Genomic DNA, 22,580 nt, shown 5'->3' with positions numbered 1-22,580 from the left:
GACTGACAGTCCTTAACTTTTAATTCCATGTTTAAATGTTAAAGGACAGGCAGTCCTTAGCTTTTAATTTCTGGTTCAAAAGTTAAGGACTGGTAGTCCTTAAGTTTTAATTCCATGTTTAAATGTTAAGGACTGACAGTCCTTAACTTTTAATTCCATGTTTAAATGTTAAAGGACACGCAGTCCTTAGCTTTTAATTTCTGGTTCAAAAGTTAAGGACTTGTAGTCCTTAAGTTTTAATTCCATGTTTGAAACTTAAGGATTGACAGTCCTTAACTTTTAATTTTAATTCCATGTTTAAATGTTAAAGGACAAACAGTTCTTAGCTTTTAATTTCTGGTTCAAAAGTTAAAGACTAGCAATCCTTAAGTTTTAATTCCATGTTTAAATGTTAAGGGCTGACAGTCCTTAACTTTTAATTCCATGTTTAAATGTTAAAGGACAGGCAGTCCTTAGCTTTTAATTTCTGGTTCAAAAGTTAAGGACTGTCAGTCCTTAAGTTTTAATTCCATGTTTGAAACTTAAGGACTGACAGTCCTTAACTTTTTATTTTAATTCCATGTTTAAATGTTAAAGGACAAAGAGTCCTTAGCTTTTAATTTCTGGTTCAAAAGTTAAGGGCTAGCAATCCTTAAGTTTTAATTCCATGTTTAAATGTTAAGGACTGACAGTCCTTAACTTTTAATTCCATGTTTAAATGTTAAAGGACAGGCAGTCCTTAGTTTTTAATTTCTGGTTCAAAAGTTAAGGACTGGTAGTCCTTAAGTTTTAATTCCATGTTTAAAACTTAAGGACTGGCAGTCCTTAACTTTTAATTCCATGTTTAAAACTTAAGGACTGACAGTCCTTAACTTTAATTACATGTTTAAATGTTAAGGACAGACAGTCCTTAACTTTTAATTCCATGTTTAAAACTTAAGGACTCGCAGTCCTTAACTTTAATTACATGTTTAAATGTTAAGGACAGACAGTCCTTAACTTTTAATTCCATGTTTAAAACTTAAGGACTCGCAGTCCTTAACTTTAATTACATGTTTAAATGTTAAGGACAGACAGTCCTTATCTTGGTCTTGCACTTACAGTACACCTGTTCTTAATTCTACAAGGATTGCTTTATAACGTATGTCCTTTGTTTCCCATTCTCTTGACTTGTAGGATGGAAACAATATGCATAATAGTTGCTTTTAATGGTAGATGGACTGAAGACTATAAATATCTTGATCATCAAACAAAGCTTTTCCTAGCACCTGAGTCAATTCAGTTTGAAGATTTCGTTAAACAGATTTTTGAGCTTATTGAATTGGATAGTGAAAAGTTTGAAATAGTGATATGGTTTGATATCAACCTTGGAACAAGCAAAGGAATGCTTGTATCCAAAGATTTAGATCTTCACACATGTATAGAGTTGCTAAAAACTCATTCACTCTTCAAGAGCTGTCGTTTCATAGTTGATATTTCGGAAAGAGTTTTTGCATCAACAAGCAATGAACATGCCAACACAAAAACTCAACATGACAATCAAGAGCGATGCCAACAGATAGTTGAAGTAGATATGGTTGAAGCTCAACCATTAAATGAAGAGGTGCATCAAACATTTGATTCTATTCAAGTAGAAGGACAAAGCATTATAGAGATTGACAACGAACAAGCTTTGGGTATTCAAGTCTTAGAGAGTGCACCGGTAATCGAAGTAGTTGCTGACAAAACCTGCACTCAAATAACTAAACGAAGATCAAATTTGAAACAAAAAGAATCCCCAACTACAATATTAAGAGAAAATGCTTCTTTGGATCAAATAAAAGTCGGATCAGTATTTGACAATAAGAAGAGCATAATTAATTGTTTTTCTAATGTAGCAATCAAAGGACATTTTGAATTCAAAGTTGTTAGATCAAGCTCAACAAGATATTCGTTGACATGCAATGATGATAGGTGTCGTTGGTGTGTGCGTGCTTTCAGAATTAAAGACTCAACATTATTCAAGATAGTAAAGCTTGAGAAAAAGCATGACTGCTCTGTTAACACTAGGAAAGCAGATCAAAGGCATGCTACTTCAAAGTTGATTAGTGGTTACATTATCGATAATCTTCGGGACCCAAGATTTGAAGTTACACCAGCTTTTGTCATGGCAGAGATGCAAAAATTGCATGGACTAGACATTGGATATCACAAGGCGTGGCGTGCTATTCAACATGCTTCCGCTTTAATAAGAGGAAGTCCCGAAGAAAATTATGAATTATTGTGTTCATACTTGTATATGATGACAAGTAAAAACCCGGGAACTTATACTAACATAAAGATAGACGACAACAACAGGTAAACAATTTAGGACATGCTGTCTTTAGCCTTGTTAACTTTTGAGTTATAACCAGAAGTTGAGGACTGCCTATCCTTAAGTTTTGAACTTTGAAATAAAAGTTAAAGACAACATGTCCTTAACTTTATAACTTGTAAGTGTAAGTTAAGGACTGACTGTCCTAAACTTCGGGTATTTTAACCTTGTTTTATATTGTATTTTCAGGTTTCTTTATATGTTTTACGCATATGGATCATCGATAGCTGGTTGGAATCATTGTAGACCAGTGATTGCTATTGATGCGACTTTTTTGAAGTCAAAATATCGTGGTGTTTTAATGATTTCAGTTTCAAAAGATGCAAATAACCAAATTTTCCCATTAGCCTTTGGAATAGCAGAATCTGAAAACAACAATTCCTATGAGTGGTACTTTAGTCAGCTTCGCAATTCAATTAGGAGCCGTGAGAATTTGATTTTTTTATCAGACAGGCATTAAGCTATTGCAAATGGCATTGTAAAGGTATATCCTGAAAGCCATCATGGGATTTGCATCTATCATTTGGAGCAGAACCTAAAGCGAAGAAAGGTGAAAAGTGAGGTCATAAAACTTTTCCAAAGTGCTGCAAGAGTATACAAGCGTAAAGAATTTGACATATACATGTCAGATATTGCAAATGTAGATAAGAAAACTTATGACTACTTGATGGAAGAACCACCGGAAAGATGGGCATGTTCTTGTAGTCCACAACGAAGATATGGCATGCTCACAACAAATATAGTTGAGTCGATGAATTCAATGCTATTAGAAGCAAGAGAGCTGCCTATACTAAGAATGATGGATTTCATTCAAGTGAAGCTACAACATTGGTTTTATGAAAGAAGAAATAAAGCAGAAGGAACATTTTATGATGTTTCTTGTTGGGTACAACTCTTCAATGATTTTAATAGCGTCTCATAAGCAAGAGAGCCCCAGTTGAAGGAAGCGCAAAATGCATCATCGTCAACAATTTTCATTATTTGCTCCGACACATTCCTATTTTTCCTCTTGCCCATCAAAACTGACTCAATAAAATAGAGTGTTGCCAACTTCAAAGCATCATCATCACTGCCAGCAAATGATGAAGTTGTACCATGTGGGCGACTAGAAATAAAACTATACAAATCAGCCAACTCAATTTTGTCCTTTCCAGGGAAATAGACTCTTAAAAGCCTATTCTCTTTCTCATTTAAACCTTTCATGTCAAGCGACGAATAAGACTTCAAACCAGTAATAATATGGAATGCATCACGAGTAAACTTAATATCGCGGTCAAATACCTTGAAGGTCATCGAATCAGGTTCATTACTAACAATTTCAGAAAGCAATACACAGTGCATAAGTTTACCCGAGAACTTCACACTTTGTAATCTGAAGAAGTTGCCAAAAATGCTTTCCCTCAATTTCTTCCATTGGCTATTTGACAGAAAACTTTTAATTGTTTCCTTATATTGAAAATCTTCTTTCCAATATACCAGAAAATTACGCCAATCGTCAAAATCAAACAAATGATCGCCTTCCATTATAACACTAGAAAAGAAGGAAAAACAAACAAAGATTAGGACTTAACTTAAAATTTCAAGTTTAAAAGTTAAGCAAATACAATCCTTAACTTTAAATTTTAAGTGCAAACGTTAAAGAAATACAGTCCTTAACTTATACTTTCAACTTCCAAAGTTAAGGACACTTAGTCCTTAACTTCAAGTTTCATGTGCAAAAGTTAAGGACAATAAGTCCTTAACTTTAAATTGTAAATGCAAAGGTTAAGGAAATACAGTCCTTAACTTATACTTTAAACATCCAAAGTTAAAGACACTTAGTCCTTAACTTCAAGTTTCATGTGCAAAAGTTAAGGACAATCAGTCCTTAACTTTAAATTGTAAGTGCATAGGTTAAGGAAAATACAGTCCTTAACTTATACTTTCAACATCCAAAGTTAAGGACACTTAGTCCTTAACTTCAAGTTTCATGTGCAAAAGTTAAGGACAATAAGTCCTTAACTTTAAATTGTAAATGCAAAGGTTAAGGAAATACAGTCCTTAACTTATACTTTCAACATCCAAAGTTAAGGACACTTAGTCCTTAACTTCAAGTTTCATGTGCAAAAGTTAAGGACAATCAGTCCTTAACTTTAAATTGTAAGTGCATAGGTTAAGGAAATACAGTCCTTAACTTATACTTTCAACATCCAAAGTTAAGGACACTTAGTCCTTAACTTCAAGTTTCATGTGCAAAAGTTAAGGACAATCAGTCCTTAACTTTGAATTCCAACTACAAAATTTAATGTCGTTTCTTCCTTACATTTAATAAACACAGTTAACTGAAAATTCATAATCACAGTAAGCTTATGAACAAACTTCACACATATACTACACTGAATCAACATATAATGCTAATTTTTGAAATTTCACACATACTTCACACGACATTGAACAAACTTACAAATAAAGAAAAACGAAGATGACGGAGAAGATGACGGAGAAGTTGAAGGACAGAAGATGAAGATGAAGATGACGGAAGATGACGGAGAAGATGCAATTTGAATACGAGGAAGATGAAGAAACACAGAACTCTAAACGAATGAAATAAGGGTTCTCGTCGATTTTGGGATTATACAAGAAATACAGAAAGGGTAATTGTGTCTTTTCCCCCTTAGTAGTGGCTATTTTTGATAAGCATTTTAAATAGTGGATAAAAATTAAATACACCCTTATTTAGTGGCTACTACACGCCATTTTCACAAAAAAATCAAACAAAATTGGGCGAGAGCCATCTTGGGCTTGAGCGCACATGGGCTAAACATTCAATAAATCGAGTACATATTACAGAAAAATTGACACCACGTGGTAACATATAATAGTAATTGGCAAATTATTAGCTTGAGATTACGTTTGGCAAAGGCATACCAAACAAATTATAATTGTATAATTAAATCCCAAAAAAACGGACTTTCTCATTTATTCTTTCTTCCTGTAACCCCCTCTCTACCTCTCTTTGTCATCTCCCTCTCCTTCCCAATATTTCTTCTTCTATCTCTTCTTTCTCTCTCTCTCTCTTACATGTATTATCACCTACAAATTGTATAGGGTACAATTGGCTTATATTAAATAATCGAATGATAGTGCGACACATGGAATCGAAAACAAGCAGAAAATGAATCGAGTAACAACCAGTACCGGGAACAACGGCTGCTATTGGTATTGGATGAACCCGGGAGCACAATCACCGTGAGCAGATCGAATGTCTGCCATCGGAAAGCATTTAATGAAGAATATTTCCTGATATTAAATAGACAGGCGTTTTAGAGAATATTTGCATTCATAGCATCTCGTTACATATTCATCATTGGCCCTTTATTGTCATTTAAGAGGGGTTCAATTCTAGGATTTTGTTTCCCTAGGTCCGGATATAAATAGTAGGCTCAACAACCATTATAGGACATGAAATCTCTAAAAAAACTTGTCATGCTCCAAAATCAAGGAGTGCGACCGACGCTCAACCGAGTAAACCCGACTAAGAAAGCCTGTTAGATTTCATTATACCCAAATTAATTCATGAATAAAGAGGAGATGAACTCCGTTAATCAAATTCTGAAAATGTTTCATTAACGACTTCCATTTCATTTCCATTAGCGGTTTCATTCATAATTTTCAAAATATTACAAGTTTATAGATTTATTTTTGCCAAAACCAACATTTCTAGTTCCACTCCCAACATCAAGCACTACCCACAAGCTGTCTACAGAGCCTCTAAATACAATAGAAGAGTAATAGAAAAATGTCGGCAACAAGGTTCCGGCTATACCTCAAAACATGATAAGAAAATGAACAAAAGATATATGACATGACCCCGAGATGGAGTGGGGCTCACCAAGTTTGCTAGGAAGAGAATACCGCTATCACTGGTCGATGTCGCCCGCTCTGGAACCACCTGTATCATTTAAAGATACAGCGCCCCCAGCAAAAAGGACGTTAGTGCCATCGAATAGCACTAGTATGTATAGCTAAAATTCCTGTTTCAAAATAGAATGTCCATAGAAGCAAAGACAACACATAGAAACAGCAAGTCACAATCAACAATATCCAAATAACCAATTGAAACATAACGATTTTCAAAGTACGAAAATAGTATATATATATATATATATATATATATATATATATATATATATATATTTGGTTGGGAGATCATTAGCACCGATATTCCACCGTCTTTGTTAGCACGGAGTCCGATCACGCCCGATCGGCTAGGCCATCTCCCCATGGACAATGTGGTTTGACATTATGATGCGAAAGAAAGTTGTTACAAGAGTAGTACCATTATGTGCGCAACATGGAGTCTGATCTCCACCCGATCAGCTAGGTCGTTTTCCCACATATGTCGTGTGGGTTGTCTTTTTCTTTTCCAATTCACAGCTTTCAGTTTCATCCCAATTTAGGGGAATAATCACAATTTCACCAATATTTGCATTTCATCCCAAATCACAATCCACCCATGTGAGCACGCGATTTTTGTTTTACGCGACAATCACTCCAAAAGAAATAAAAAAAATAATAGCGATCGGTCTTGCTGTACAATTTTTGGATTTTTCACGTGGCATTTTATTAATTATCTATGATTTTTGTCCATTTTTTATTATTATTAAAACAAAATACAAAAAATGTGTGTCATGTGTAGTTTGAACCGTAATCCGGTTATTAAATAGAAAAATCATAAATATGCATCTTTATCCATGATTGTTGTTTTGTTTAATTTTATTTGCTTTAAATATTTTAATATATGTGTGCAAATAATTGTATTAAGTGTTTAATTAATGAATTTTAATTTGATTTACTTAGGTTTTGTTTTAAAATAAAAAATATAATAAAAAGAGAGTGCAGAATTGGGTTGAAATCAGTTTGGGCCTATTTTCGTTTTAATTCGAGGCCCAAAATCAAACCCAAAACCCCATGTGTACCCGGTCCACACCAGCTGACATCCAGAGCGTCCAAACGACGTCGTAGTGATCGAGTCTGATCTAGGCCGTTGATCTCAGATTGATCAACGGCCAAGATCACTTCCCCATAACCCATGATGAACCCGACCCATTCCACCCGGACCGACCCCAACCCTTTACACCTGAAACGACACCGTTTCCCGTTAGCTGAAGAATCCTGGCCCTTCATCGTGTCTCATCCAACGGCCAAGATCCATTCACCCACTCCATATATAAGCTTCCACTCGTACCCCACCCCCTATCCAAATACCCCTACCTTCCATCGTCCTCACCATAGTCCCCCAAACCCTAGCCGCCCCTGTACACCTTCACCATGAAAGCCGGCGGCATGGACGCCGGTGACCCCCTCTTTGACACCATAGGACCACCTCATTATCCTGAGCATAGAGCTGTTATCCTTTTCCCTCGAATCAGTTCCTAGCTGCTCGAATCTTCATTTAAAGATTCGAGCAGAACCTCAACTTACACCGATGCATCCCAGTTTCATACCAGATAGTCCCCGGACCTCCCTCGTGACCAAACCATGCTTGGTTTGGTCCGAATCTAACCATGGAAGCCCAAGTCCCAAATCTACCATCTACGAACCCTAGAAACCCTAAGCCTGGTCCGTGTCTGTTTAAGCCAAGAGATTAGGGTCTAATGGACCTTAATCGAAGTGTTTCTCATTTGAGAAACACTTCGATTAAAGTCCGTTCAACCTTGAGAAGGGTCTGTTCAAACACAAGCTGATTTTTCTGATTTTTCTTTCAAAGATTTTAAGGTAAGTTTGTTTTCTCTTCTTTATTTCAGTTCGTGTGTTTGTTAAAGGTCTATTCGTATGGCCAAACGTCTTGTTTAAATTGTATTTTGAATTTTACCAATTGTTTTTGCACACCTTGCCTGGACCTCTGTATTTGGTCAAATGTTTCCACATTCACCGATAATGTGTGTGTATGTAAACTGCATAATCGACTGAATTGAAATTGTTTGAGTAATCAATCCCCAAGTTAACCTCTGTGTTGACAGTGCAATCTGAACCCTTGGTGCAACACTGTTTGATTCTAATCCTTGGCTTTGATTGTATATATTGTAATTAGTATAGTCGATTCGATACATGTCGTCGAATAGTTTTAGCTGTTTGAATGGTAACAGTTTGATTTGTCTTGCTGAACATTGTTTGAATCAAATTGAGAATCAACTATAGCTACTTATAATTGATGTATTTGAATCAAAAATATAAAAGGATTGGTTTTGTTTAGTTGCAGTCAGAATTGGAGGGCATGTGCACTTGTGCACAACATGTGCATAAAGGCCCTTTTGGATTAAAATAGTTTGACAGCACATGCTGCCAGATTATATTCTTGCTGCCCATGGCCTATTTTAGTTTAATAAATGTTAAAAGGGGACTGTCAAGGAATATGATGGGGGTTCCTAATTTTAAAAGTTTGAGTTGGAAAAACAGCTAAAAAGGAATAGGTTCTGATGTGTTTTGAGAGGCTGTTAAAGGGCTGAGGTTAGGCTTATAAAAGGGGGGATACACACACACAGACACACACAGGGAACTCAGATTGAACATTGAGAGCTGAGTTCTGAAAAACAGAAAACTGGAAAAGAATTCTTCTTGATAACTCAAGTAGATTTCAAAACTGAAAATTGGCACCGGAAAGAGATAGTGAGAGGAAAAACAGAGAGGCTTATACAGACACACTTACGAGAGAGAAAAACATACAGAAAATAAGAAATTGTTTCTTCCTACTGTTTGTTTGATTCTCAGTTTGTTCAACCTGTTCAATCAACTCTGTTTTCTTTCGAGTATCAGCTAAGTTTATCGGTTGATTCGCATTGTTTGTTTCTCCTGGATTTGGCCTGTCTTGGAACTTTGTTTCTAATGCGTTGTTTGCTGCTGTCATTTTTGCCAATTTTTCCATCGGCTATAATTATATCTCGCACTGGGATTTGTCCTTGGTTGTTACCTGCTGTTACTGCTGCTGTTTGGTATTGCTCACATTGCTACTGACTTCCTTGCTTCTTCCATTACATTCAACTCCCAGGTACACATTTCGAATCCCCACATTGGTATAACTGATGGTAACAATGGAAAGCATGAATTGAAAGACCATGAAGAAGTTATAATCATCTGTTTATTTTATTCACAGCCCTTTAAATATTGTTAAGTTATGTGGGTTTTAGTCTGCAGTTCAATAGAGAATGTATCATTGATTGTAACAATGGAAAGCATGAATCGAAAAACCATGGAGAAGTTGTAATTATCTGTTGTTTTACTTACAGTCTTTCATAAATATTGTCAAGTTTGTGTAAATTCTAGTTTATAGTTCAATAGGGAAGTACATTAGTAAGTTTGTAGTTGATTGAAGCTTGTGCTGATCTAAACCACAATATATGATTCCTTTAATGGTATACAGGATATAATCATAATTCATGGAATCTACAACCATTAGTATAGTTGTTAATTCAAACTCGTTCTTCAGCCTGTTTCGAATATATAGGTTGGACGATTCCTTTAATCTCCCCAAAATGCAATACAGTTTTTTTTAAACTCTCGAGTTGCAATTTCATTAGGCATGTTTAAGTTGAGTTCGAGTACCTTAGGTAACATCCTTTAATAAGGAACTCTATTGATCACGTTTAAATGAGTTAATTTAGATTTGGCTTAAAGAGTGTTCGGAGTAAGCATAGCATTTCATCAATCTCGTATGTAATTCTTTTTTTTTTTTGATTAAAAGCATGTTCCATGAGATACAACATTCTTCACCTTGTAAGAGGATAATTAATAAGAGGCCAGGATTAGCGAAGCAGGCCATTTAATCAACATACGTTGTTCTTTCTTTTACTGTTAGAAACCTACGTTTTCTTCCTTTTATTGTTAGAGACGAACATAATAGAAATGTAATCACTTTAGGATATCCCTTCTAAAAATAATGAGATGAGCCTCGCCAAATAAAAGTGCAAATTGCGGGGCCCTCAACAATTAATCATAATAAATGCTCAGAATTTGGGATGGACCGTTCAGTAAAGTTCACTGCCTTCCCCAAAGATAACAACGCGCTAGACTCTTTAGGCGCGGCTTAATAATTTGACCTTCTTAAACACGGGTGCACATTGATGTGACCCAAATCCAAATCTCAACGGAGTCAAAATGTGTCGACGACCACGGGTGCATTGATTGTGACGTGGTTCGAGATGCATTTTCACGACGTTGCAATTCTATAAAAATAAATGATAATAATAAAAGCGGTTTAAACTTAATAAAAGCACATAAGTCACAACATGTATTTAAATCAGATATTTAGCCATTATAACAATTTAAGCGACCGTGCTAGAACCACGAGATTCGAGGGTGCCTAACACCTTCCCTCGGGTCAACAGAATTCCTTACTTAGAATTTCTGGTTCGCAGACTTCATTTGGAAAAGTCGAAAATTTCCTCGATTTGGGATTCAAGATAAACCGGTGACTTGGGACACCAAAAACCAAACCTTTCCCAAGTGGCGACTCTGAATTAAATAAATAATCCCATTTCGGATATTGTCACTTAAATTGGAAAAACTCCCTCGCGCATTTAACCCTTCGGGGCGGCCGCGCAAAAAGGAGGTGTGACAGCTCTGGCGACTCCGCTGGGGAAGTTAACCCATAACCACTGGTTCAGGGTTCAAGAATTTGAGCTTAAAATAATTGTTATATTTGGCTTTATTATCTGATCTTTATTACATGTTTTTGCATAACGTGCTAAATGTTGTCTTTTACCGCTTTGATATTATCTGAACTGTATATAAACTGTGCCGAAACCCTTCTCTTCTTACCTCCGGGGAGAAGCTCGCTGGTCGAGACTCCCTATTCTGTTAGTGTCAATACCTGAAATAAGAAAGAGGTCGGACAAGTTACAAAGCCGGATGATCTCGCGGGTCCCCGGTACGTAGCCCCCTCCTCGACTCGAGTTGTCCGCTCGGGTACACAGTCTAGAACAAATGCCCAGGTTATAAACCTAGTATAACGAAACTTCATGCCGGATCCCTAGTAGGAACGTTTATTTGCATCATGTTGCATTTGACTTAGGGGGCTCAACACAGGGGTTGGGTCCGTCTAGGACAGGCAACTTGAAATGAAAAGACCATCCTGCTGCATCGTATTTGTTTTGCGCATTTATTTGTTTCGGTTCCACATGCTGACCGGTTTCTAAAAGGGGGGAAAAATAGCAGCGTAGGGAGATAATTACTTATTTTGGAAAAATAAAACCAATGTCTAAGTAGTGTCAAAACCTCGCCGGAATTTTCCTAAAAAAAAATTGTCTTCTAGTTTGATTTATTAAAAAATATATATATATATATATATATATATATATAATTTTTTTTTCTTTTTATCACTTTCAAAATCAAAAAAAGGTATTTATTTAAAAGCAAAAAGAAAAAAAAAACAGAAAATTCATAATTCAAAAAAAAAATGTTGTTTCTTTCGTAGTACCTCCTTTCTAAATTCAGACTAATAGTCCAAATATTTTCTTTAGTCTTTATCTCTTTTCAAAAGAAAATAATAAAAAAATATATTCTTGCTTTCTGGGTTTAATTGATTTTCTCTATTCATGATGTACCGAACTACGCCGGTTTGATTCTCACCGGATGTGAGATACGTAGGCAACCCCCATCGGGTTCAACCCCACCTTTTACTAAAAAAAAACGAACAAATAGTAATAATAATAATAAAGAAAAAAAAACTTGTCAAAATTTTGATTCTGTCACGAATAAATCAGGTGATGCTGCTTTGTCATAAATAGCCGAATGTTCCCGAAAGGGACGCCGGAGGGCTGACTTTGTATAAATAACCACCTTTGGGTCATTGTTTAGGATTTTCATCCAATTGACCCACACAGCCTCAAAATCTTCGTCCCCGAAGTGCTAAAAGGCCGTGTTCGAAAACTTGCCTCCTTGTAAAATATTTTGAGTCAAGTTATTTTCGTTAAAAACGCCTTAATAAATGTGCAGGATGAGCACAATGCAAAATGAACATTTTTCAATAATGACCAAAATCCCTGTCAAGTTACGGCTATGGTGGAATGATCTAGGTGCTGAAGGACAAGATGAGGTCAAGAAATATCTGAAAGGTCTCGTGGGTTTGTTGGAAATCCAGCCTCGGGGAGATATCATAAGAGCTTTGGTTACCTACTGGGACCCGGCGCACAATGTTTTCCATTTCTCTGATTTTGAACTCACCCCGACTTTGGAAGAAATGGCTGGGTACATCGGAAATGCTGAACTTCCGTTAAAGCAAAAATACTTGGTCGCCCCAAGAGCTGTCACGGTGCATCGGTTCCTAGATTCACTGAAGATACCCAGAACGGTCCACAACCCGGATCTGGCTGCCGGTTTTTGCACTCCATGCTTCATATATGATAGGTACGGTCATGAAGAGGGATTCAATAATCCAATCAACAAACTGTGCAGCAAAGGTATTCGTCAGAAGTGGGACAAACACAGACGGGTAGCCTTCATGATGATGTTCCTGGGCCTTCTGGTATTTCCAAGGAAAGACGGAAACATTGATTTGAAGATATCCGGGGTCGTCAGCACTTTACTCACGCAAAATGACAGTACTCTCGCGCCTATGGTGGTATCTGACATTTTTCGAGCTCTCACAGCTTGTAAAGCTGGGGGAAATTTCTTCGAAGGTTGTAACTTTCTCCTACAAATGTGGATAACCGAGCACCTCTGCCATCGTTCCAAGATTTTGAGCCATGGTTCCCCGGAAAAGACTTGCATAGAAGAATTTTACACGAGAACCAAAGAGATCAGTTTGCCCAAAGGAGTCCTAGCATGGACCTCGTTCTTTCAAGCTCTTACTACCAGCCAAATACAATGGACGCTGGGATGGTTGCCTGTTGATGAGGTCATATATATGCCGGCAGTTAAAACTCATTTCTTACTGATGGGGTTTAAGAGCATTCAACCTTACGCGCCCTGCCGAGTTTTGAGATAGCTCGAAAGATGCCAGATAGTACCTCATGAGGAAGATCTTAGCACTCAAGCAGTTGAGATAAGTCCTAACGGACAGTTTCCAGAAGCGAAAATTCGCCAAATCTGGAGTGAGTGTCAATATTTGAAATCAGATACTTGCGTGCGGGATCAAGCCAAAGGTGAGACGGCGCCAGGTTACCTTGCATGGTATAGAAGGGAACTTGAGCATGAAAGGCCGGCTAAGAGACCCCACATCCTGAATTTCGCCGAATCGTCGCAGAAGCAGTGGAATTGGCTAGCAAAAGAAAGAGGCTATTGCGCCGAAATCAGCAGGTTAAAGCAACAAGTGGAAAGCCTGAAATATGAGCACAACGTGCAAGTTGCTACCGATCTGGGAGAACGGAACAGATTGATTCAGGAAAACGAAATGCTCAGAGCCCAGATTAAACAGATAAGGATGGATGCGGATAAACGACCAAGGCGTCGATCAGACGAGCAGTTGATAAAAAGGCTAAAAATTGAAATCAGGGAATGGCAAGAAGGTTCAGAGAAATCTAAAAACGCCATAGCAGAGCTCAGGGCCCAGTGGGATACAAGAGCAGATAAGCATCGCCGATACTTAAATCAATTGAAAAGCGACCACGAAAAAACTGTTGCTAAAATGAAGAGAGAGATGGCTGCACTTGAGACCAAAGCAGTTAATCAGGCTAAGGATTTCCAAATTGAGAGCAGATACTGGTACGACTTGTTGGCCCAGATGAAGTCAGAAGTACGGCAACTGAAGAATCAACATATACAGGATGCTCAGGTATTCAAGATGTGTAGCGATCAGATAAAACGCCTACTCATAGAGAAAAAGCAAACCAGAGATAGGATCAAGGCCATTGCCCATGCCATCACCAGACGATGTCTACGATGCGAGAACATGACCAGTGTTACCGTCCTCTCGGCAGTGATGGGTTATGTCAAACAGACCATGCATGAACTGGAGCAGCTTGAGAGGGATCTCACACCTAGGACCGCGGCGAGGCCGAACGATGCCCGGCGGGCACCAGTTTTCAAAACCATAATGTACTCATAAGTCAAGTCTGTATCTTACATCTTCTGCCTGTTTTTTCCTATCAGAGTGATTTTAGTCTATTTTTGAGTCTAGGTTTATTTTCAAAGTTTGCTCTTTCTTTTGCAAAATGTAGTTTGTAATAGACCGTTTCAACAATAAAAGGTGTGCCTCTTTTACGCTCATTAGTGTTTTTGAACTACGTAATGATCTGATTCACGTGGCGTCGTGATACGTAGGCAATCCTCATCGGATCCGGTCGCATTTTTTCCGCAAAATAAAAACATAAAAGAAAAACAAAAAGAGAAGGAAAGCCTAAAAATAATGCCGGAATGACGCATGCTTTCGTCGCAAACATGTAGAATTCACTTAATTGTATAGGTGCATCATGCTCAACGTGAGGTTGCCTATCTGTTATTTATTTCGAATTAACCACTCGTGTGTCGTTGAGTTCTGTCATGTTTTTGGAAAGACGGTTGGTTTGGTGAAAGTCTGGCCTCGCACTCATACTTCACGAGGTCAAAGAGAAGTGTTCAACTACCTATTGTTAAGACCGGAATCAGTACTCACACTTACTTAACCAGGTCAAAAGGAAGTGTGGAAATGTCTTCAGAAATTCCGTTGCAAATAATCCCTGTTTCCGAGGAGAGCTCGATCTCAGCCGTCCTCACACCTGAATCCGTAACTGCGGAAGAAAATAGAATCCTACGACTCCGCATGTTGGAAATGCTGGACGACTGGAATAACGGAAAAGAACCGCCAAGTGTCATCCCCGGATTCCCTGAGTTATTCTCCAGGTCATGCGGGACTTCTAATGTCCCCATAAATTATCCCGCTACCCCATTCGGGTACCCAGCCACTTCAGCCTTCTCTGCTGGATTGCCTTCTAAGCCTCATCCCCGAAAGTCAGCCACCGATGCAAGCATGAACATCTTTATTGCACTGCCCTGCCCGATTACGGCACAGCCTGCTACGTACAAGCCAAGCTTTGACTCATCCTCTTTTACATTCCAAGCACCCTCGTTCTCAATGGAACCAACTAGGTTCGCTACCAACACTAATCCTCCACCGCCTCAGTGCGAGCTTGCACCCGGGCAGGATCAGAACCCCAGAATTGCAGAACAAAATGAGATGGCCAAAAGAATGAGAAGCCTTGAACAAAGTTTGAAGAATATGCAAGGTTTGAGCGGACAGAAGAGCGTCTCTTACGCCGACCTATGCATGTTCCCTCACGTGCACCTGCCAGTGGGTTTCAAGACCCCAAAGTTTGAGAAATACGATGGGCACGGTGACCCCATTGCACATCTTAAGAAATATTGCAACCAATTGCGGGGAGCCGGCGGAAAAGAAGAACTGCTAATGGCATATTTTGGGGAAAGTCTAGTAGGGATAGCCTCGGAATGGTATATGGACCAGGAAATGTCCCGATGGCATATATGGGATGATCTCGCCAGAGATTTTGTGAAACAATTCCAGTATAACATCGACATTGCACCAGACCAAAATTCTCTGTCGAATTTGAAGAAGAAACCTTCAGAAAGCTTCAGAGAATATGCTATTAAGTGGCGTGAGCAGGCGTCAAGGGTGAAGCCTCCCATGGATGAGGTAGAAATGGTCACTACTTTTCTCCAGGCTCAAGAGTCCGATTATTTCCAAAACATGATGTCAGCCATGGGAAAGCCATTCGCGGAAGCGATTAAGATTGGAGAGATGGTGGAGAATGGTCTGAAAACAGGTAGGATTCTGAGTCAAGCAGCCATAAGGGCGACCTCCCAAGCCGTCCAAAGCGGGTCCGGAGGAATGGCAAGAGGGAAGAAAAAGGAAGAAACGGCCATGGCAGCCACAGGAACAAGGGAATATCGTAATCCCCGACCCCGTTTTCCGGAAAGAACCCCACAACACTACTACCCCCACTCAAATCTGGCATATGCTCATCAACCCTATATGGTCATGAATGCCCAACCTTATGCCCATCCGCCGCAACAAGCCAACCGAGGCCAAGCTCTACCTCCCAGAAATCAGCCTCCTTACCGCAACCGCTATAACCCACAACCCCCGCAGAATAACTTCCGCCCTCAGGAGCCACCTCGAAGGCGGACTTTCACGCCCATCGGTGAACCATACTCTACTTTGCTCCCGAAGCTAGTCCAGTTGGGTTTCTTGCAACCAATCCCTCAAATGAGGCAAAACCCGACGTCACCTTCTTACAAAGCTGGGGTCAGATGCGCCTATCATTTAGGGGCCGAGGGGCACGATACGAATGACTGCTGGTCGTTGAAAAGAGTAGTCGAGAAATTGATAGAGCAAGGGAAAATAGTGCTAAGGGACGAGGAGGTCCCAAATGTGACTAACAATCCATTGCCTGCTCACAATAATGGGCCGCTGATCGGAATGATTTGCGAAGACAAAGAGTTCGACCCTGCTTTGAAAGCTATAATCGCCATTGTTGACGCAAGGGAAAAGCCCGAAACAGCACATAATCCAGAAAAAGGGGAAAAGGCCAATGCTGTAAAGAACGAGCCTGAAAAGAAGGTGGAGAAGAAAGTGGTATCGGTAAAGGATGGAGTTCTTTACATACCACGAGGTCGAGCAGAGAAGCCGCAGAACTTCGGGATCAAAAAGGCAAAACCTATGTACGTGCCAAAAAGGGCCTATGTGGTCGGGGGGACGATTCAACCACCTCGGCTGAATGAGCCAGTGGTTATCGGATGCGTGCCACAAAAGCCGATGACCAACCCGTCCACAGTGCCGTGGAATTATCAAAAGACTTTGGTAATGTACAAAGGTAAAGAGGTCATGGGAGAACTTCCAGAAAATACTTTCATTGGAAGGTATTCAAATACCCAAGAGCTGAACAATGCCACACAAAGGCGCTTCCCACCAAAGAAGCCTGTAAGCGTTGAAGAAGCGGAAGTGTTCTTCCAACAAATGAAAATGCCGGATTACGAAGTGATAGATCGACTGCGCAACTGCCCCGAGCAAGTGTCCATGCTATCATTGTTGATGAGGTCGGCCGAGCATCAAAAGATCTTACTGAAGACCCTGAATGAAGCATACGTGCCAGCTGAGACCTCAGTTGAACAACTGGAGCGAATGACAGAAAGGTTCTTCGCCGTTAACCAAATCTTTTTCAGCAAGAAGGATCTACCCCCAGAAGGGGCGGCACACAACAAGGCCTTGCATCTAACAGTTAAATGTGAGGACTACTATGTCAAGAGGGTAATGTTGGATGGGGGCTCAGGTGTTGACATTTTCCCGCTCTCCACGCTACAAAGAATGGAAATTGGGACCGGAAGAATCCGACCCAACAATGTCTGCGTAAGGGCTTTTGACGACATCAAGAGAGATACCATGGGGGAAATAGACCTGTTGTTGGTCATAGGACCAGTCGAGTTTGAAGTGACCTTCCAGGTGCTCGACATGGATACATCCTACAATTTTCTCCTCGGCAGACCTTGGATCCATGCGGCAGGAGCTGTGCCTTCCACTCTTCACCAGATGGTAAAGTTTGAGTACGAAGACCGAGACATCGTGGTCCATGGAGAAGATGAGCATGCTATTTATCGGGACCCATTCATCCCATATCTTGAACCAAGGGAAGGGAGCGAACATACGGTCTATCAAGCTTTCGAGATTGTACTAGCAGAGCAGCATGAAGAGGGAATACCTTGCCCCCAGCCTTTCTTGTCTAACGCCTCGGTTATGGTAGCCAAAGAAATGATCCGGCACGGGTTCAGGCCAGGGAAAGGGCTTGGACGAACCCTGCAGGGAATAATAGAACCCATCACCTAGCCAACCGCCAAGAAACCATTTGGACTAGGTTTCAAACCCAATCCAGGAGATGAAGAGTGGGAAAAGAAAAGGAAAAATGAGGGTTGGAAGTTACCTCAACCATTGCCGGGTTTATATGAAACCTTCATCAGGCCAAGATACACCGAAGAAGAAGACGATGAGGTCTTCACAGTTGAGGAAATCGAGGAGATATGTGGGGCAATGAGAGAAATGCTCTACGAAACTCACATGGTTCAACCAGGTGAAGGCACAAGCACTGCTGAGATGCTGTACGTGGGGCCGAACGCCAAACTTCGAAACTGGGAGGCCACGCCATTCCCGACTAGACGGAAGTCCGGGTAGACCTGTCCTGCCACCTTTCCTGTGTCACAAGTTATCTCCAGGACATAACTTGAACGTTTTCTTCCTTTCAATTGTTGTTTTGAATTCCTAAGTTGTAAACATTGTTGTCTTCCAACTTCCCAAAGAAAAATAAAAAAAAATCATCATTGCTTTCCCATTTTTTCTTTTGTTCTGATTTTTGTTATTTTTCCTTTTATCTTTCCTTTCAGTTATAATAATGCGGCTTTAAATATGACATGCTTGCGGACTTCACGCCCAGATCACAACGAGCTATTTAACTGTGAATTAATGAACCCAGAACCAGAATATGATGAAGAAGAAGCTTTTAGGGAAATAAACCGAGAGTTGGAACATTTTGAGAATAAACCTAAGCCAAATCTGAATGACACCGAACCGGTTAATTTAGGAACTCCTGAAGAAATCCGGGAGACCAAAATAAGCATTCACACGGACAAGAAAACGCGAGATGCGATAATTCAACTTCTTTTTGAATTTAAAGACGTGTTTGCTTGGTCATATGATGACATGCCGGGGTTAGGTGTTGATCTAGTGGTTCATAAATTGCCGATTCATCCAGATTGTCCTCTAGTTCAACAAAAGCAACGAAAGTTCAAAACTGAGGTCAGTGACAAGATTAAAGAGGAGATCACCAAACAACTGAAAACGGGAGTAATTCGGGTAGTCCAGTATACAACATGGTTGGCAAATGTGGTTCCAGTACCGAAAAAGGACGGGAAGACTCGGGTATGTGTAGATTACCGAGATTTGAATAGAGCAAGTCCCAAAGATAATTTCCCACTGCCCAACATCCACATCCTCGTTGATAATTGCGCCAAACACGAGATACAGTCTTTCGTAGATTGTTACGCTGGGTATCATCAGGTATTGATGGATGAAGAGGACGCCGAGAAAACTGCCTTCACCACGCCTTGGGGCACCTACTGTTATCGGGTCATGCCATTTGGTTTGAAGAATGCTGGGGCTACTTACATGAGGGCCATGACTGCCATTTTTCATGACATGATGCATCAGGAAATAGAGGTGTACGTGGACGACGTGATAGTCAAGTCCAGGACGCAGGATAATCACATCCAAGACTTGAGGAAATTCTTCGAGAGATTAAGGAAGTATGACTTGAAGCTGAACCCAGCCAAATGCGCTTTCGGAGTTCCGTCGGGCAAACTTTTGGGCTTCATCGTAAGCAGGAGAGGTATCGAGCTAGATCCAACTAAGATAAAATCCATCAGAGATCTGCCTCCCCCGAGAACAAAGAAAGACGTGATGAGTCTGTTGGGCAGGTTGAACTACATCAGTCGGTTTATTGCCCAGCTGACAAGCACGTGTGAGCCCATATTCAAGCTGTTAAGGAAAGATGCGGCGATTAAATGGACAGCTGAGTGTCAAGAAGCCTTTGATAAAGTCAAAGAATACCTTTCGAACCCCCCAGTTTTGGTCCCCCCAGAGCCAGGGAGACCGCTGTTCTTGTATCTAACAGTCTTGGAAAACTCTTTCGGTTGCATCCTCGGACAACATGACATAACCGGAAAGAAGGAGCAAGCAATCTACTACTTGAGCAAGAAATTCACTGGCTATGAGGCCAAATACACTCTGCTGGAAAGAACCTGTTGCGCTCTGACATGGGTTGCTCAAAAGCTGAGACATTATCTTCAAGCTCACACTACCTTCCTCATAAGCAGATTGGATCCTCTGAAGTATATATTTCAGAAACCAATGCCTACGGGAAGACTGGCTAAGTGGCAAATCTTGCTTACCGAATTCGACATAGTCTATGTTACTCGCACGACAATGAAAGCCCAGGCGCTAGCAGATCACTTGGCCGAAAATCCGGTCGATGAGGAATACCAGCCATTGAGTACCTACTTTCCCGATGAAGAAGTAAACACTGTATAAGTGGTCTCGGAGGACGCTCATGTTTGGAAGATGTTCTTTGATGGAGCCGTGAATGCCAAAGGTGTAGGGATTGGGGCAATTTTGATTTCGCCTTCTGGTCAGCATTATCCCGCCACAGCTAGACTGCGTTTCTTTTGCACAAACAATACAGGTGAGTATGAAACCTGCATTATGGGCATGCATATGGCGATCGATCAGGACGTCGAAGACTTACTGATCATGGGAGATTCTGACCTGATTATCCGGCAAGCCCAAGGCGAATGGGAAACTTGGGATGTCAAACTTATCCCTTACCGGCAGCACGTGGAAGACCTCGGCAAGCGTTTTAAATCAATAGAATTCAGGTATATCCCGAGGTGTCACAATGAACTGGCAGATGCACTTGCTACTCTGGCATCAATGCTACCCTACCCGGGCAACGCCCACGTCGATCCTTTGGAAATCCAAATCAGGGAAAGACACGGTTACTGCAATGTAATCGAGGTGGGATCAAATACGCAGCCTTGGTACCATGACATCAAGAGGTTCTTGAAGACGCAAGAATACCCCGAGCATGCTACTGGAGATCAAAAGAGAACCATTAGGCGACATGCAAGTGGTTTCTTTCTGAGCAGTGAATTGTTGTACAAGAGGACCCCGGACCTCAACCTCCTAAGATGTGTCAACGTCGAGGAGGCGAGAAAGATCATGCACGAAGTACACGCAGGTGTGTGCGGACCTCACATGAACGGGTATGTCTTAGCGAAGAAAATCCTTCGACCAGGTTATTACTGGATGACCATGGAAAATGACTGCTTTAGCTTCGTTCGGAAGTGTCATCAGTGTCAGGTGCACGGTGATTTGATTCATGCACCTCCCACGGAACTGCATCCCATGTCTGCACCTTGGCCATTTGTCGCCTGGGGCATGGACGTCATTGGACCAATCGAGCCAAAGGCTTCAAATGGACACAGATTTATACTGGTTGCCATCGACTACTTCACAAAATGGGTAGAGGCTGTCACTCTCAAGTCGGTCACTAAAAAAGCTGTAGTGGATTTTGTACACTCAAATCTTATCTGTCGTTTCGGTATTCCTGCGACTATCATTACAGATAACGCAGCAAACTTGAACAGTCACTTGATGGGAGATGTATGCGAGCAATTCAAAATAACGCATAGGAATTCTACTCCTTATCGGCCAAAGGCCAATGGCGCTGTAGAAGCGGCAAACAAAAACATCAAGAAGATTTTGAGGAAAACGATCCAAAGTTCCCGACAGTGGCATGAGCAGTTACCATTTGCATTGTTGGGGTATCGCACTACGGTACGCACATCAGTAGGAGCGACTCCTTATCTTTTGGTTTATGGGACCGAGGCTGTAATACCGGCAGAGGTAGAAATTCCTTCGCTTCGAACCATTGTCGAAGCAGAAATCGAAGACAGCGAGTGGGTCAAGACTCGGTTAGAGCAATTGACTTTGATCGATGAAAAGCGAATGGCCGCGGTTTGTCACGGACAGTTGTACCAGCGAAGAATGGCCCGTGCTTATAACAAGAAAGTCCGACCCAGGGATTTCGAAGTAGGTCAGCTGGTACTGAGGCGTATTCTGCCACATCACCAGGAAGCGAAAGGGAAATTTGCTCCAAATTGGAAAGGCCCATACATCATCCGAAAAATATTGCCGAGAGGAGCATTGTATCTAGGCGATATCGAAGGAAATGACCCCGAAACAGCAGTAAATGCAGATGCAGTCAAGAGATACTACGTCTGAGTGACGCCTCGGCGATCCTGGCACATTTGAAATGCTGAAGGTTTTTATTCCCACTACCGACTCTCTCTACAAGCCTTTGAGCCGCTTGCAACTTCGAAAAAAAAGAGACATTGATTGAGGCCTGAACTACGTTTGACTTGATTCCGAAAGGATACGTAGGCAGCCTCTCCCTGAGGTTCAGTCACACCAACAATAAAATCCCATTTACCCTGAAATTGAAACCGGGGCACGTCAAGCGGTTTAGAAGTTAGTATCATCTACCTCTCTTTACCAAGCACAAGCTTTCAGATCAATTACCAAAGATAGTGGGAAGCCAATAAGCGTCACGAATGGAGACCGGCACACTCTAAATTAAGAGATAAAATGAGAGAGTCTCGTTGGTGAAAACCTTCGGGCACCACGAGGCGACGGGAGTAGAGAAAACAAAATGAGAGAGCTTGTTTAGTAAAAACT

The 22,580-nt window shown here is 40.6% G+C and overlaps 1 protein-coding gene across 1 annotated transcript; it reads left to right on the top strand.

Annotated features, from left to right (window-relative positions):
* The first annotated feature begins 1,039 nt into the window (after positions 1 to 1,039).
* On the top strand, positions 1,040 to 2,792 carry LOC138868872 (uncharacterized). The gene is made up of 2 exons (XM_070146447.1): positions 1,040 to 2,316; positions 2,522 to 2,792. The coding sequence occupies exons 1-2, from the start codon at positions 1,040 to 1,042 to the stop codon at positions 2,790 to 2,792; spliced, it is 1,548 nt and encodes a 515-aa protein (XP_070002548.1).
* The last annotated feature ends 19,788 nt before the right edge of the window (positions 2,793 to 22,580 follow it).

Source organism: Nicotiana sylvestris, chromosome 5 (genome assembly GCF_000393655.2).
Source record: "Nicotiana sylvestris chromosome 5, ASM39365v2, whole genome shotgun sequence".
Classification (NCBI taxonomy): domain Eukaryota; kingdom Viridiplantae; phylum Streptophyta; class Magnoliopsida; order Solanales; family Solanaceae; genus Nicotiana; species Nicotiana sylvestris.
This window is presented reverse-complemented; position numbering and strand designations above follow the sequence as displayed.